At 34.6% G+C, this 18,286-nt stretch overlaps 1 protein-coding gene across 1 annotated transcript in view; it reads left to right on the top strand.

Annotated features, from left to right (window-relative positions):
- DOK6 (docking protein 6) overlaps positions 1–18,286 on the top strand; it is a 242,524-nt gene that overhangs the window by 198,995 nt on the left and 25,243 nt on the right. The window contains exon 7 of the mRNA XM_058832536.1: positions 3,343–3,460. Within this exon, the coding sequence (XP_058688519.1) occupies positions 3,343–3,460 (118 nt within the window). The remainder of the gene's footprint in view (positions 1–3,342; positions 3,461–18,286) is intronic.

The raw sequence follows: 18,286 nt of genomic DNA, 5'->3' as shown, positions 1-18,286 counted from the left end.
CATTATGGGGCCCTTTTTGTACAGTTGTTGCTAATGCATCTGAGCCTGGTTTGCCAGCTCCTGAGAAAAATGTGTCAGTGTTGGAAACAACAGCTGAATATTGGCCTATTGTGTAAAGAAATACAGACTCAAAGATGTTGTTTTAATTTTCTACATGGTAAACAAGCTCAATGACATAGGTGAAATAATGTTTAAATATATTTTTAACTGTCACATTTCTGTTAAATTAAGGACAGAAATAAATCTGTGAAGGATGGTCTACCTGCTTTAAGAAAATAAGAAAATTAAAAGGTTATTTACTTGATTTTCCATAGTGAGAAGTTCTCTGTTTGCATTAGCTGCTTCAAGAAAGTGTAGAAGAGAAGCCAGTTGTTTTTTAATGAGGCATAGTAAAAAGACAAAAGGGAAGGATATGGAGGATGAAGTCTCTGAACTTATGAGCTGGATCTCTTTCACTGGTCTGGAACACTAGAGGTCTTTAACCTGAGTGTCCAATTTTTTAAAAGTTAAACCATTTTGTAAACCTTCCCTGATTTATAAGTTGCTTATTTGTTTTGTTTTTGTTTTTTGTTAATTGCCAGAATTTGATTTACAGTTGGGGAAAAGGGATTCTGAAACAGTAGATATCTTTACTTTAAAAATTAGTTTAACTTATAATTATTAATATAGCAAAGAGCTATCTAGTAATATATGAAAAATTGATTATATGGATATTTTTATGTGTTTTCTTCACCTTGGTTTCCAGATTTTTTATCTGAAACATCCACAGTGTAACATATAAGATATTCTCCAGAGAAAATGGGTTTTTTCAATATATTATTTCATTTTCTTTGAACACAGGAATATTTTTACTAAAAGCAGTTTGTAGAAGTAAGAATTCTGTCATGGTCAATTACATTTGATCAACAATGTGATTTTTATTTGGATAAAAAAATTAAAAGAAAAATTATAGCTGATGGTAGTCTACTATTCAGTAAAAGCAATTTCACAGATAAATTCATGTTAACATCCATGTGATATACGAGGTAATAAGATAATCAAATCCAAAGGTTTATGTTTCTATTTTGAAGTCTCAAATTAAGAACAAAATTGATATTTTATTGTAAAGTTTTTTGGGTTTATTTCTGAGGATGATATTATAATAAACTAGAAATTGTATTTTTTCCTCTACGGAGTCCCCAGAGAAATGGGTTCCTGTTGCAGTTAGCATATGGTGATAATTCTTTCCCAAGAGGTGATATCAGAAGTTGTTCCTTAGTTAGAGAATCTGAGGAAACTAAGTATTGTGAATGCTTGCTGTGCAGTCTTCTGCACTAGAGAGATCTCACCTTATATTATAATGAGAACAGATTTTTTTTTAATCCCTAAATCTCTAATGTGTGCAAATAAAGTTCTTCTGCATCACTATTGGTCAGATCAGGCAGGAGCTAATCACCTCAGATCAGGAATGATGATACATTTAACTACTTCTATTCAGTCCATAGATTTAGTTTTGAGATAATAAACTGCAATCAAAATGGTTCTATTTACTGGAATTATTTTTTTCGTAGTGCATACTGAGAAAATGTTTTGCCTTTAATTTACCTTTTGAGTGAATAAATTATGAATAAATCACTGGTAAATTGAAATGAGATCATTTTATGTGATTTTCTTCTTCAGCAAAATTACTCTTGTTACCTTTGTTACACAAGCATGGTAAATTAATATAAAGGGTTTGTTACTGTCCTGATTTCTACAATAAAGGAAATTCTGTGTATCAATAAACTTTAAACCCCCAAGTCTCCCTAAAATTGTAATTTTTGTGATAATGCTTTCAAACTTCTTTCAAACTAAATGCTTCTGCAAGCTCTTTACTTCATATGAAATAGCTTCTAGTGATGATCTGGACCACTGACAAATGAAATGTAATGCTTGGCTATAAGTGAGCAGAAAAGACATTAGCTGTAGACTGGGAGTTATTTTGATGACAGTTCTCAAGAAAACAACAATAGAAGTAGTTACAGCAGATTGATCTGAAGCAAAATATATTCCATGCATCAGTTTGTATTAATACTCAAGATTTAAATAATTTCAGATATTTGAGTGGATAGATATTATGTCTAATTTTTTTTTGGGGGGGGAGGGAGGGTGGAGGTTTAAATTACAGAATAATATGAGTTTGTACAGTTAAAAAGGGCTTTTTTAAATTTGGCATTATGATTCTTAATGAGGAATCCCTAGGAACTAATGACTAAACCTGCAGTAAATGATCCAGACCTGGAATACCTTCTGCTCTGTAGCCAAGCTCTCTGCAAATGAGTGTCTAGGCACACCCTCTCAGAGTACCATCCTGGTGCCTCCCCTGAAACTAGGAGGTTTTTCATTCCAAATCTTCAGACATAATTGATCCTTCAGTATTGATCTTTTCAGACATCCTCTAGGAAATTATGCTCATATAAAATATCTCGCATAACAAAAAAAAAATGTTATGGTGATTTGTTAGATCCCAAAAAATTATTGATCCTATTTTATATTCTGTAAAGCCAGAGATACAAAAAAATTTGCAGGTGCAGTCTCTTTTCTTCTAGGCAGAGAAAGCATAATGTGAATACCCAAAGAGGTTGCTAGAGTGCACAATTCTTCATCTTTCTCTTTTCTCTGTAGTGTTGTCTTTCACTCACATTAATGTTTGGAGACAGAGGTCTCTTTAATAAAGTTGACATTCCTCCCGTCAGATTCCTGTGCTGTAGCTCTTGTACACAGAGACACTTACCATGCAATTCACAATTTCAGTCACATCAAGTCCCCCAGACCAGGAAAATCTGCTCTTGAAGCTGGAGCCAGCTGCTGGTGATGACATGCCTCCCCTTCAAAGGAGGATTAGGAGATTAATGACTCTCCTATTACTAATTCTCTGCTGGTTGTCTCAGATTCTCTCTTAGCATCTTTGTAATTGAATCCAAGGGTATTCAATCCAATATGCAGGCTAAATGACCAAAAGGAAATGTGATTGCAGAGGGGTTTTAGAACTCAGGCATATGTTAATCCATCGTTATCATAAAGTTAAAAAAGAAAATAACAAAACCCTGGCAGCAAGAATAGCTGTTGATAAATAGGGATGTAATTTGATGTCTTAATATTAACCTCTGCTAGCAAACCTATAGACCCAGATACACTTTTGCAGCTTTTTCCTGAGCATTCACAGTGCCGATGCTTGTAATACAGTTTAAATGATAGTGTAAGGCCTGTGGTAATTCAGAAAATGGTATGTTCATTTGAACATAGGTTCAATTCACAGTTTTGAGATTATTTACCAAGTATGCTTATGTGTGACCTTCCATTTGTGCTTGCTTTGGTTTTTAGCTCCAGACCAGTCTGTCTGAACCAATGACTTTATCCAAGTCGATCTCACTTCCTCGTAGTGCGTATTGGCATCACATCACCCGGCAGAACAGCGTTGGAGAAATCTACAGTTTACAAGGCAAGTTGCTTATAATGCCATATCCATTAGCTTCTTCCCATTTCACTGGAATTCATTCAAATTGCTTTTTATTTGCACTGGTTATTTTCTCTCCATTTCATTTTATCAGTTGTCAGGAACCTCAGCAGGATTCCCAAATTTACATAAAACAGGTTTCTTTTAGTCATTTTGTAAACTAATGGTGAAAATTATTTCCAGAATCACCACATAAAGCTGGATAGACAATTTGGCTCAATGTAGCTTCTCAGTAGCTAATGAATGTCAGGTTGTTTTAGTATTTTCTACCAATAAGATGGGGCAAGTATTTGGGAAACCTCAGGGCGCCTAATTAAATCTACATAAAGTGGCTATATGAGTTGTAAGATTAAAACAAAGTAATTCTAGGAAGAAGAGCTATTCTTAGTAAATTTGCTTGGCAAATCACATATATGAACTGTTGACTCAGGCCTAACTTACAGGCCTTCAACAAATCATCTTCTGTCTGTGGTTTTCTTTCATATATACTGATTTGCTAAAGCCTTTAAATGTTATAATGAGCATAACTTGTTGATGATGATTCACTGCTCTTAAGCTGAAATTGATTTGTATATTTTAGGAAAATGAAATTATTGTTACATTTAAACTGTAGACCTTTTAAAAATAGCCTTTCGTAAACATATCACATGTATTATTTCTAAAGGCCTTAAGGATTTTATTTCTCTCTTAATAATCTGTTTGCATAAACAATTTACATTTAGATAGGAGGGTAGAAACTTGCTTACAAACAAGAGTACCCAATGCAAGGAAACAGTACGTACTTTCATGAAAATAAGTGAAATGCAGTATATAGATGAAGGACATTAAATGTTTTGTTTTGTTTTATAAATTTCCACGTAAATTAAAACCAGCAGGTGAACTGTGTATTCAGTGGGTAAGTCATTAAAGGGTACAGCATTTGTTTCCCATTATTCTCCATAGAGAAAAGTTAATTTTTATTCATGGTTATAATCTTACATTTAAATACCAGTTATGGAAAAAAGAAAATAATTGTCAGAAGCTACATATGAAAAAAGTTATGCTTGTTCATCACCCTAAAAATATTCAGCATATCACTGATACTTTTTCATGGACACAATAAGAATGCAAAAAAGAAGTTAATTTGGAGAAATGTTGGATTTTTTCTTATGTTCTTGATGTGTCTTTTCTTCATCAGCAAGATAGTAAATTATTATATAAATGTATTATCTGCAATCTTTCTTCCTTATAAATGGCCTTCAAAATAAAGGAAAGCAAAACTTCATATATAAAAGTATCATTAAAATATCTATATCACCTAGCTGTTCAGAATTCAACATATTGGAAGTGTGTTATTAAAAATGCAAGAATTTTACTTTCTGGAAGTATGCAGATTTTATTCCTATTTCCACGGAAACACGGGACTAATAAATATTTCAGAACTTAAGATTTTCTTTTTTCCTACATGTACTATGATGACTGAAGCTTGAGAAAGTGTAGTTGATTTCAGGAGAGACTAATTCAGTCTTACCAATGGGCTAGGAAGTGCATCCAGAAGACTCTGGTTGCAAAACTTTTCCATGCGAGACTATCATTCATTATCTGTAATGAAAATCTCTTTGAACCTTCTGCTGCAATTGCTAATTAAAAGCAATGAATTTGTACAGAAAGTGAAGCGAGTGCAAAGCACACCTTTTCCTCCTAATACCTTGTCATACCAATAGTCTTTGCACAGCAGGGTTGTCAAAGCATCAGCCCACAGAAGCTTCGTAGATGTGGGTGGAAGGTGGGTAGCAAGGAAGCAGATTGCAAGCATCCCTTCAACCCTCACCTTAGCAGAGCAGCCAGCTGAGAGGAGCTGCTGCAGAGGGAAGAATCCCTTTCTGCTGCTGTAATCTCCTCCAAGCTTCAAAAGGTGCATTACACCTTCAGAGAGGAGATGTTTTCTTTAGAGAACAGTGCATCAGTCTTAGTTTTGCACTTCATGGGTATTTTTGACAAAGCTTTGAACGTTCAAAAAGCAAATTTGAAAATTCCCCTCATACTTCTGAATATCTTACAAATTCTACAGTGAAATAAACTGAGTGGTGTCTACCTGTATCCAGGTGACTATCACAATCAGTAAAATAGTAGCCGAGCTCGTTGCTACGTACAAGTGTTTCCACAGTGGCAATTATTCCAAACTTGCAGTCTGAAGTGACTAGAATTTAATTAATAACAGCTGGTGATGTATAAGGAAAAATTATAATATGTACTCATACTACCTTGGATAAATTGGATCTTTGGGAGTTATTTAGCAATCAAATTTAACTTAATTAGTAGTGTGTGTTGATCTGCTAATGAATATGCTATGGAGTAAGAAGGTAGTGGATTTTGTGATTTTTTGTTTTTTAAAAACTACATTTCAGATGAAAAAAGGCACTTCAATAAATGAGTGCTGGGTCTAATTGTGCTCTATTAGTGCGTGAAAATACTTACATGTAAAGACCTGTAGAGATTAACATACAGAATAATAGAGATAAAGGAACACAGGTTGCACAAAACACCTTAAAATGAGTTGGGTTAGTTTCTATTAATGATCCAAATATTGCCTTAATTACAATTCAGAAATTAAATAATATCTTTAAATATTTTTTATCAAAGAGTCATTTAACAGAGGAAAAAGAGCTCTACACCATTCTTGTGCATACATGAGTATGACATATATGAATTGTATGTTTTCATAAATAATAGCTCTAAAAACAATTTGAGCCCAACAGAAGATAAACATTCATTGACATGTTATGCTATCATACATCAAGTTTTAAAAAATTGTAAAATGAGAAGCCAAGAGTAACCTTATTAACTGAAATCACGGTTAAGAAGGAAAAAAATAAAAGAAACATATAAGCATGTAAAAAAATACCTGGTACGTTTCCTTGTAATTCAGTGTTTGTTGTTTATACCTACTGTATGATTTAGAGCTTTCACACAAGATATTAAAAATTTACAAACAAAATTATACAACAAAAGATACTAAAGAGAATTCATCCTTTTTGGTTTGTTTTGTTTGTTGTTTTTTTCATTTTGCATTTAGGGCTTTAAATTTGCTTAAAAATGAAAAGAAAAAGATTGCAGACTGAATTTTCCGCTATCTAAAGAACTCTAGTTCTTGCCCTTTAGAATTTGGATGATACGAATGTTAAACACAGTCAGTTTGTGTATGATTATATAAATAAGGCCAAATAGAATTTTGGTATTGAAACATTAATTAGCTTTTTGTATGCAGTTATTGAAATCCCTAAGGAAATTATGTTCAGAAAATCTAATTACAGCCTGGCCTTTCTCCAAGAAATTCAAAATTAAGAAACGCTTTCAGTCGCTCCTGTTGTGTTTGATCTGGTTTGTCCTCAATTTTTGGACTTGAGTTTTGCTATCCATACTCAAAATAATGCACTCTACCAACAAAAGCAATGCTGTTTATTCTATGAGAGTATTCATGTGAAGGAGCATACATTTGTATAAAAAATACACCTTACATGTTTCTTCCATAAAGAAGAAACTAGAGGGTTTGGAGTTTTTTTCAACAGTATTGCTTATCACAATTTGCTTGTAATTAATTTTATTTACTCTATCACAGATTATTACCATTATTAGATTATTACTAGATTATTAGATTATTACTTTGATATGGGTTTGTTGCAAACCCATATCAAAGTAATCAAATTACATGGAAAAATACTAAGAAGCCTACTAAGAATCATAGTTTTAAACTTAGTGAGGAATTTTGAGATATAAAATTATCATCTTCGATGAAATAGGACTTCAATCTGTAGGCACATACAAAAGAAATTAAAAATTAAGTATGTAGGAATTTTGCTGTTAATATACAAATACATTTTGTATTTCCTAATAAAGATGCAAGAAACATAAGGCTGGTTTTGCAAACCAAAATGGAGGGAAGCTGTGGTCCCTCTTTGGCCTTGGTAAGCAAGCCTGCATTGCACATTGTCTTCTGGCCTTGTTAGGTGATAATTCACCCTTTTGTTGTTTTGGGTTTTTTTAGTATATTTAAGCAGGGCAATATGTAGTGTTAATCTGGTCAGCTAAAAGGTGTTGTGCATAAAAGGGAGACAAAGTCACATACAAAACATTTCGCCCACCCACATAGTTTTCCAGACTTTTCAAAGTAGAAACTCTGATATGTCACTAAAATAATCAGAGAATATTCAAGTTGCTAAATATTTAGAGGGGTTTGAATCATCCTGTTCAACTCTCTCTAAGCTAGTACTGCAGGAAATTCTGATGTGGGCTTCTGCAGTTTTCTGCAAATTAAAGTATGTAAAATGAATGGGAGAGCATTCGTCATTTTGGCATTTCCATTGTTTGTTCATATGCCCGGCAATAGAGTGCGGAATCCATTTCCCCATCTAATCTTGATGCCTGAACAATGTGAATAACATAAAATGTTAAAATATATCTGTTATATAAACCTGATTGCTCTGTAATTTTTCACTAAGTATCTACCAACGGCTAAAGCCGAAATGCTGTATAACCTTCCACATTCCCATTTCCTTTGCTGAATCTCATCAGGACCTTCACATTAGTAAATGAAGCCTATAAAATTTGAGATATGAATAAAGGACACCTGAAACAAGATATGTACTGAGTAGAAACTGCGGAAAAGCTACATTATTTAAACTGAACATATTATGTGGTTTCTCAAGTCTCATGCAGCAGATTTGATCCTTTCCTTTTGAGCTTTGAATTTCTGCGCTAAGGAGTGCATCACTAGATTGATTTTAAAATGGCATATTGAAACTGGGATGTGTCCCGCTCAGAAACCAGTAAAGAACTTCATTTTGTTCAGCAGTGATTGCTGCCTCTAACCAAGAGCATTACTGACAAGCTCTAAAGAGTCTCTTGACATATTCCCATTCATTCTGATAAATCATTGCTGAGTTAAGAGGTTGTTGCAATTATGAGCCATGAAAAATAGGGGAATGTGGGAAGCCAAAAACGATTAATAAAGCATATTTCATTGTCAAATTCAGACTTCCTGATTTCATTTAAGCCCAATATTTTGGTGACCTTTCTCTGGAAAGATGGTCCTTCAGTGAGATGTCAATGGGGGTTGTTCTGTGCCAGACCAGAAAGCACAGAAGTCACTGTACTCTTGACTTAAAACTGAAAGCCCAAATGGCGCATGGAGAGCAATTAAATATTGGCTGATTGCCTCCTCTCCCCTCCAAAACCCAACAAATGTAAGTTATTCAGTGCAAACTACACAGATTCTTAACTATAAATCTCTTCTTATGTCTTAGCTTAATGACTTCATAAATATGTGGTGATAATAGCTTCTCACTCACTGTTAGCGTGAGGAGCTTTACCCCCAGCTTAATGAAAGTGGCACCAGGAATCTTTACTCTGACTTTGCCTGAGACTCTCTAGTTATGCTACTGTCATTTGATCTCTCTGCTGTATTGTAAAATTCAAGGACCTGCAGCATGTCATAAGAGCTGCAGTGCAATGAAAGGATGTGTGTACTGGGAGAATTGGCATAACCAGCTTTCAACTGATACTGGGTTGTCTGAAGAAGAAAGGTTTGCACCATTGTATCAAAGAGAAAATTGAAATATTTGTCAAAGATCAATTTTGTGAAAATTGCTTTTTTCTGTTAAATTGTTTCACCAATAAATCTGGACTGCTTTAGCTATGACTATCTGATTTGGTGTTAAGTACGTTATCACAGTTAGAATCAAAAAGATTGTCAGTTCATTTTTGTCATTTCAAACAAATTGAAATACTTTTATGCTAACAAATCACTCAAATTATTACTCAAAATCATGGATGATTAAACCCCTTTTAAGACAACTTGGGGTGAGGGGAAGCCTGCACACTTGTGAAAAAAAATACCTTGAGTAAAAGATGTATTTTCTTTAGTATTTCTTTGCAGGAGCAGTTTATACTTCTTTTTATTTCATTAAATATTCTTACATAAAGTAAAATTAAAAAAAATTAAATTGACATTTTAATGGAACATCTTCATGAAATGTTTTATAAACCAGAAACAATGTAAACTTGAAAATAGGCTGTGTAGCGGGAAGAATGGGGGAATGTTAATGATACCACACTGTCAGCTGCAACAAGGAAAGAATCCAAGCCCAAGGACGTCACGTGCAATTGATTGTGTTCTACTTTCAGTGGAAAAAAGATCTTCCCTTCACGTTCTAAACTTTATGACATAAAATAGAATCATATAAGTGTATAATTAAGGGCTGGTTTAAATTGACATAACGTTGACCTAACTGACTCTTGTTTGGTTATTATGAAGTTTAAAATACATATTTTTACAGAAGGGGCATCATAAGATCTCACATACCTTAAGTTTCTATAAAATTTTCTCTTACATGTATCTCATTTTGCTAACAAACAAAAAACTTGTGGTGACAATGTTTGTAGCACATGGCATATGGTCTGTTGCTAGTACAGACCTATTTATTTTCATGGTAAGGCTGTTTTAAACACAATGAACGCCCTACTCAGTATGTTCAGTTTAATCAAGCCATAAGAATATGTTCCTTATAACTCCATAGTGCATTTCAGCTGTGCAGAACCGATTTAAAAATCATAGTATTATTCAGTAAAGACAAAAAAATGTTCAAAAATCTTAGAATGTCTTTCATTCTCTATTTGTTATAAAAAGCCTTTTCATCTTTGTGAATTTTTATATCCTGCCAACTTTTTATTTGATCAAAATGATACATTGTAAGAAACTTAAGATAAATTTCGCAGAAGTAAGAACTATGAATAAGAAAGGAAATGTCCTCCCAATGCAGAGTTAGCAAGATTCTACCAAAGTTAATGTTTTCAAAAACTGAAGTCTGCAGCTCCTTGCAGTTCTATGTTAGAATACTAGACGCAAGTTGGCTATTCAGCTGCTGGATACTTGTTTATCCTTCAAAATTCTTTGAAGATTCCTTTTGGGGAATGATTTCAGTGGAAGGTTCATTTCCCTGAGTTTAAGAACAAATGAAATATTCTATTCTAAAGCTACATGGAATAAAAAAAAATACAATACCAGATTTGGAGCGAGGAAACTGAGAAAGGACTTGGTAGAAACCAGAGTTGTATGCTCTGCAATTTACTTGATAAATAACAAAACAGTGAGGATAGAATTATAAGATTCCCATTACTCTCTTTAATGACTGAGTTATTTATGTTATTGTTGGTAGGTCAAGTTTACACACAAAGGGACAGTGCCATGGCTGTTTTCTCTGGCCTGGTTGTAGTGCGTGTGACATAACATGGCATAGGTGGTTGTGTTCCCAGCAGTGTCCTATCTCCTCCTGTGTGCAGTAATTCCACCCCTCAGCCCAGCACAAGGAAGTGAAGGGGACCAGCAGGCTGTGGTGAGGAGGCACAGCTTTTTGGCTTGTGCCTGAGAGGATGTTCTGCCCGAGGTGTGTTGATTAAGTGACTAAGGACGCATTTTCTATCTGTCACTTGTCCTCCTTGTACTTTCATTCTCACTCAGGACAGAAAGCAAGGTCTTGTCCAACCCATCACCATCCTTGGGGATAGGCAGCCCTTGGTGGGGACTGCCACTGTAGGTACTAAGTTTCTTTTTCTCTCTCCAAACTCTGTTTAGCCCGATACAGCCACTGCAGGATGTTCCAAAGCTGATTGATATGAGCTGAATTGCTGCCACTTGCTTATAGTCACTATTCTCATGTACTCAGGGTAAAGCATCTACTTTATCACTTGAATATTTAGCTGAGAATTGTGCAAAGCTGTGTTTTCAACCTGAAAAAGACACATGGCTAGTTAGTTATAGCTATACCACATTTTAGCTTTTCTGAATTAAATGTAATTAAAATAGGATTTTTATCAGCTGTTTGGTTTCAGCTTCCAAGAAAAATACTCTTCTCTTGGCTTGCAACACTGCTCATTGTTTTTGCATTTCACTAATTAAGCATTTAAACTAACAGCCTTATTCTTTTCCATACTGAAATTCTGTAAAATTGTCATTACTGGATATGGATCTTCTCCATGGAAGTTAGTGAAAGCTGCATGAAGCAAGTTTTCATTTTCACCTCATTTCACCACTTTTCCACGCATCTGTATAAATAGATAACAAAATCTTTTCTTCCTCAATAGTGATGCACACATGCCAGAGTAGCACACGTGTCTCCATAGACTTGCCTGCCTTTTTGCTAAAATAGGAATGAGTTTTGGTTTTTTAGTAAGATTTCTGCATGCTATGTAATGGTTTCTAATGGGAGGTTGTCAGATTTCCAGTTTCTTGATTGCGGACTGATGGCATTAAACCAGGAATGCAGGTACCCAAATGTGCTTTCTATCTCCTCTTTTAATATGTGGACATTCCAGGTTCTGGGAATATTCACAAATAATGTGTTGCTGAAAACTTGTTTCAGAGTCAGTTTGCATGTGTTGAACCTTTTAATTTTAAAAATCCTATTCCCATGGTAATTATTATAAATGCAGCATCAATTTAAATGATTGTTTGTTGACAGATTGTGGCCATATATTTTTTTAATCTGTTATTGTTATACTGTTCCAGGACATCTCAGCAGAGTTGCAAGGCTTCTGTCTGTGAGATGAAAGTCCTGTCATCACCAAACATTTGATGTCACAGTCATTTTATGATGGAAAGGATAACCTGTTCTGAGTTAGGAAATGGAAATGTGTTTCATTCAGTCTTGTCAACTGTCTCATTATTCCCCATTCATCAGAGCAGGTATTTAATACTGAGGCATAGCTCAGCAGTTTTTTCATGCCTTTCATGCCTCTTATAAAAACACTTGCCTCTGACCAAACATGTGTGTTTTTGTTTAAATATTAATCTATTTCTGGAGAGTCTTGTTTTTCTCCTGTCACCATGTATCAACTAACACAGCTCCATTTTAACAAATAAATATGGGGAAGGGCTTGGAACAGGGTCATGGACAGCAAATGCCAGACGTTATCTGTACCAGTGTGTGATTCTTCACTCCTAATATATACTGGTTTTCATGCACTAGTCATTTTGACTCTCCAGGATACCAATGAGATCTCTTCTCAATGCCTGTGGCTGCAAAATTCCTGTAACCTCTAAGCCACTGATCTTCTCTTCATCTAGTGTAAGAATGAGAAAAAGGGATTTTTCTTGAGCTTTTTATCATTTTGTACCTGATTTCCTGGCCAGAATTTCAAAGCAGAGAACTTCTCATCTTATGCTCATGGACTGGACCAGCACCAAGGTGTCATATAATTGAAGAAATGTAGAGAACAGCTCAACATCCCTCTTAACATATTGTTATTACCTTAGTTGTACATCAAATCTTGTATAGAACTTTAGGAATCAGTCATATATTTTTCAATGTTATTTCTCATGCAATAGAACACCAAAGATGGGGACAATTTAAGCTCCTGTCTTCATAGTGTGACTTGTTTTTTGCTTATGTTTCAGTAAATAGGAATCACGCCAGGGACAAGAATGACATGCTAATGCATAGCTACTAACAAATGGGAAAAGGTACAGAGAAGTTGAATAGTATCATTGCTATGAGTATAAGATGCTTACACATTTTGCTTATTTAAATATTCAAAGCAATGCAAAATGTAAAAGAAAACCTTCCTAACTAGACAAGAAAAGTAAGTTAATTTGTTGTTAAGGCATTGGTGCTCAGCTGTTGCAAGTCATCCTTGTTCATGAAAAAAAACAGCCAAATTCTGCAGACCTTACAAGATGAAAACCTTTCTCTATAACTCACATCCACAAGCACTGTAGCATAAACAGAACCCCCACTTCTGAGCTTTTCTTCAGTGGCCCACATAATTATGTAGAGCCTTATGATGGAAGTTCATATTTATCCTAATAGTTATGGATCTCAATGCATACAATATCTGCACACTTGTTTTGGCCTTAAAAATTATCTTTTATGAAAGACATTTCTTTTTCTTTTTTTTTACACATGTGAGGTTAGACAAAAAAAAAAAAAAAAGGAAAAATTATCATTGCAGCTGTGGAAATGGTTAAATGGTTTAATAAACCCTTCTTAGTACCATCAGAGAGCATGAAATTGTCCCAACATATAGCACTGCAGTATAGGTTGGGTCTATACCTTTAGACTGTCAGTAAAGCAATATTTAGCCTCAACAGTAGGGGAGTCATGATACCCTTATCTCCCCAAAAACAGCCCCTAGTCAGTAGGAGCTCTAACGCCAAACTCTGTGAGTTGCTGCTTAAAGCTGTTTTTCATCCTGAAGTGATAGATAGAATCAGCTTTGAACCCTGTTTTTGCTGACCTCAGAGGAGTAGATTACCTTACACATTGAGGCAACATGACTCACCGTCTGACTGTTTGCACAGCACTTGCAGGTTTCACCTACCTGAGAATGAATCATTGAAATCTGGCAATTATTTTGGCAACTCTCATCTGACAACCAAGCACTGGTCTTCAACAAAGATGCTACAGTTTATGTACCTACTCTTTGAAATTTGTTGCTTCCTTAAGTGGCCACTAAAGTCATCAACCCAGAGTTATTTTTCTGGAGTTTTTTTTTTTCTGGGGCAAAATTATTCAGAATTAGTTCATAGCATTTTGTCTGAAATGGAGATACTTATATGCATTTTGCTGACACATATGTACTTAGAGGACTTTTTATTTTTTGAGATAGTTACAGTCAACGGGGAGGTTGTCTGGAGTCTTACTAACAGAAACTGAACACAAAGCTCATGGGTATAAGTGTACCGGTCATTAAAGATATCCCCAAACGTCTTATAAAAAAATGTCGTACAAAAATGTTAACAGGATTTTTTTAAACCTTGAAAACTTTAAAAAAATATTACATAGATCAAAATTAAATATATAATCATAGATAAGATTTGAGTTTCATATATTATTACACATTACTTTTGGATAAATTATTGTAACAAAGATGTTATTTCAATGTGAAATCTCTTCTAAACTGTATAGCTGAAATACCTCTAGATGTGCTAAACCCTGCATGTGTTCATTATATGTCTTGTAAATTATATATTCAGTTCTGAATGTCTTCAGTCCAGGACTTTTTTCCTCACAAAAGTGTGTATTAGATCAAAAATATTATTCAGTCAGAATTAGACTTTAACAGAAAGCCATGCTACCTGTCAAATTATCAAACATGTTTATTTTTGTAAAGCATATGACCATGTATAGCATCTTGTAAATCTCTTTACACTGTCTGTGTGACACATTTGTCTTTTTTGAGCTGCCCAATGAACATTATATTTCTGTTAAAATCTTTTCTTGATTCTTGTCTAACATTGTTTTATTTTCTCGTAGATCACACAGGATTATTATTCCCTATTATTCAGATGTCTCTGATTTACAAATAGTTGTTGACAATTAGGTCCAGTATTCCTGATCATGTGTCAGAACAAAATGAGTGCCAGATGCCAATCTGTTCTAGATTGGTCAGCATAGCTTTACCAAAGAGACCTCCAAGTGTTTTTGCTGAAGAGATATATATTTTTATGCCTACCCTACATAACATATCAAAAGTGTTTATTTCACCACAGTTTTTATTCTGTACTTGTAAGATCTGATATCATAAATTCAGAGGTCAGAGGTTCATAGTTACCATTTTAATGTGCTAGAAGTGGTTTTCATTTGAAGCTTGTTCTTGCCATTCTAAAATTTCCTTTGCTTAGCAGATGTTTTGTTTTTTATCCCAAGCTGTGACTTCATTTTTTATGTAGGCATTACAGCTATGTACGAAACAGTATCGCTAGTGTTTTCTGTGCACTAAATCTAGTGTCTGGAAAGTGCAATAAATACATTTGCTGCCACATGATGACTGGAAGCTTCTTTCCTGAGGACAGGCACCTTGGGCACAAAGACATAATGGAACAGTTTCTGACCTGGATGGTCACAATGGAAGAATTATGGTTACCACACTATTTCACCATTATACCAAAATGTAGTTGCCTTTGATAAGTTTTCCATAAAGTGGATAATCAATTCAGATCTTTCATATTCGCTATGACCATCAGTACATTGAAAAGTGAAGTAAAAGGCAAGAAGAAAGTCTGCCTAGCAGTCCACATTGTGTGGTGTTAATGAGTGTTTTTTAAGTTGAAAGCCTTCATATCTTCAAGTTCTAATTCAATGAAAGATCTTTGTGTCTGGGATTTTTTGCTTCCTCATTTGTAAAAGGAGAAAAATCCCTGCATGGATTTTGATGCACAACTAAGACATATAATTTATTTTAAGTAGTAGCAGTCCGGATTAAAATGTTGCCTTGTTTCCTTATGATCATCTTGATGCATGGAATAGGACAACTGTGATTTGGCAAAACATAAAGTCCAGTCTGAAAGTGCCACTGCTTAAAAAGAAATGCCATGGCTCTGTGATTCAGAATGCTAAGCTGAGACATACTCATTAAAATAGTTCACATTTGTTCAAAATATTTTGATAGGTAACTTTGTGAAGGAACACTTTATGCCAAGTTAGGTATCCTTTGAACATTACAGCAAATCAGGCATTGTCTGGCCTCCAGTTGCTGGCATAATGCCAAGTTCAAGGCTAGCATGAACACCCTGCTGTGTGTTCTCACCTGCTCACTGTAAACAAGCCCATAGTCTGAGGCCTGATCTAGATACAGTCTGTGTGATCAACTGATGCATCTGAGCCTCAATGACACCATGACCCAAATCTCCATTCTCCTTGCTGTGGCAGCTGTGGGGCTTGGGTCACTGTTCAACAACGAGACCTCCAGCAGGGATGCAAGAGCCAACACACAAGTTTTGGAATAAAAATGTAATTGGATCCTGGCTCTGAACCAATCTAACATTGAAATTGGCCTAAATCAGTCAGTCTGCCTTCCAGATGCAGATTACTGCTTCCTCAATATTGCAGGGGGTATGCTTCCTTGGGGCTCTGGAAGCTTTAAGTCCTTAAATAGAAGTCAGCACTGATACTGGTATGATTATAGCAGTTCATGCAAGCTGAAGGTGTGACTCCTGGGAAAGCAGATAAGTGCCCTGAATTTGCACCAGCTATGAGAGTAGTTTTGGTACAGGAATACTTTAAGTGTCTCAGCAAAGGCTTCATAAAGCAATGTGGGTAATTCCATATCTATGGGGTGTTTTTTACAGATCATGTCCATGAAAATCTGAACGTTTTAAAAAATTTGTGGGATTTTTTTGGTTTTTTTTTAATTAGGGGTTTCTGTGATAACCTTTCCTTCTCAGTTCTCAAAGCTTATGTTGTTAAGAAGGATCACGGAACTGGAACAGACACAAAACACTTTCCTGTATTATGGAAGAGAGTGGTATATATGGTCCCACAGAAATTCTTTGGAATAGCTTTTTTATCTCTGAACTTAGTTCTTTTCCTCATTGAGGAACAGGAAAAATATTATCCATAACCACCGCTGTATTTGTTTTTGTACATGACTGAGATAAAGGGTGTTTTTCATTAAACATTACTAATGTCTGATTCTGAAATCAAGCAAATAATTATTTAATTTCTTATCATAATTCCTCAGAAAATGGTTAATATTAATTGTTTTTCTGTTTCATTTTTACTACTAAAACTTATTTTACTAATGTGAAATCTGTTTCAGCACTTTACTTGAAAATCTCTTTCCTTTCAAGACAGAAATAGACAGAAAATAACAGATACCTTAGGGTGGGAGGGTGGGAAAGAAAGGATGTTATCTGAGATTCTTATCAGGAAAGTTCTCTTCTCAAAAAGTGAATAATCAGTATTGTAGTGTGTCCCCCCCACTAAAGCAGTGTGCCAGGATTTAAGCTTGTTTTAAATAACTGCTGCATTTTCATGGCTGGAGAGTTTCAGTTTGGTCTTGAGCTTGATCATCTTAGGAGAAAGAGGAAATGATTAAACTCTTCCTTCTTCTGCTTGTCAATCACTTAAAAACAGTACATTGTACCTAGAGCTTATCTTACAGATACTAATAATGAGCAACTTTACTTTTTGATCACACTGTAGCAGGGCTGTATAATCTCTTATTTATTTGACCCAGAGGAGGAAATGTGTTTAATATCATAGACTCTTGCTATCCTATGGAAAATAAAGAGGGAAGAAGATGAGGTTCTATTTCATGGTGGCTCAAAAAAAAATGAAGCATCATGTTCTCTGCCCTGGAATGTTAATAAAAGCACTGTAGTGACAATAATATAGCCTTTTCCAGGATGGGAGGAACAGAAACGTATGTTCTGCCTTCTGGTGAGAACAATGGTGATGCATTTTATCTGTCAAATCTATCTGAATGTGCAATGCTTCTAGAAACATGGTATCTGTGTACTGAAATATGGGAAATTTAATTTAACAACCCTACAAACCAAAAATGAGAAGAACAGAAAACATTTTCCAGAGTGTGTGTGTATATGCGTAGATTTTAGAAAAAGAGAACTTCAGAGATGTTCATTTTATATCCATTCTCTAAATATTAAGTAGTTTTTTAATGTGTGTATATAATACTGATGGTGTCCAAAGCTTTTTTAAGACACTATTAAATGAATCAATTTTGATGAAAGGTTTTGCATATTAAGAACTATTATGGAATCTATTCCAGTAAATTAGAATTTTACATACAAATTTTCTGAATTGTTTGGGAGACCTTACTTTATTGCCTTATAAGATAGTGGCCACAGGTAATATCATCTTTTCAAATATTTTGAGAAGTACAATTACTGAAATCCAATTGTTTAACACACTGTTAATATTTGAAGATTATATTGCTTTTCTAAAATGTTTTATTTTAGAGAAAAAAACCTAGACAAATATTTTTTATTAATGTAATTTGATTTTTTGAGTCAAATTTCATTTATTAATTTTAAAA

This window comes from Poecile atricapillus, chromosome 2, assembly GCF_030490865.1.
Source record: "Poecile atricapillus isolate bPoeAtr1 chromosome 2, bPoeAtr1.hap1, whole genome shotgun sequence".
Lineage (NCBI taxonomy): Eukaryota > Metazoa > Chordata > Aves > Passeriformes > Paridae > Poecile > Poecile atricapillus.
Note: the sequence above shows the minus strand (reverse complement) of the source record. Positions and strands in the feature narration are given on the sequence as shown.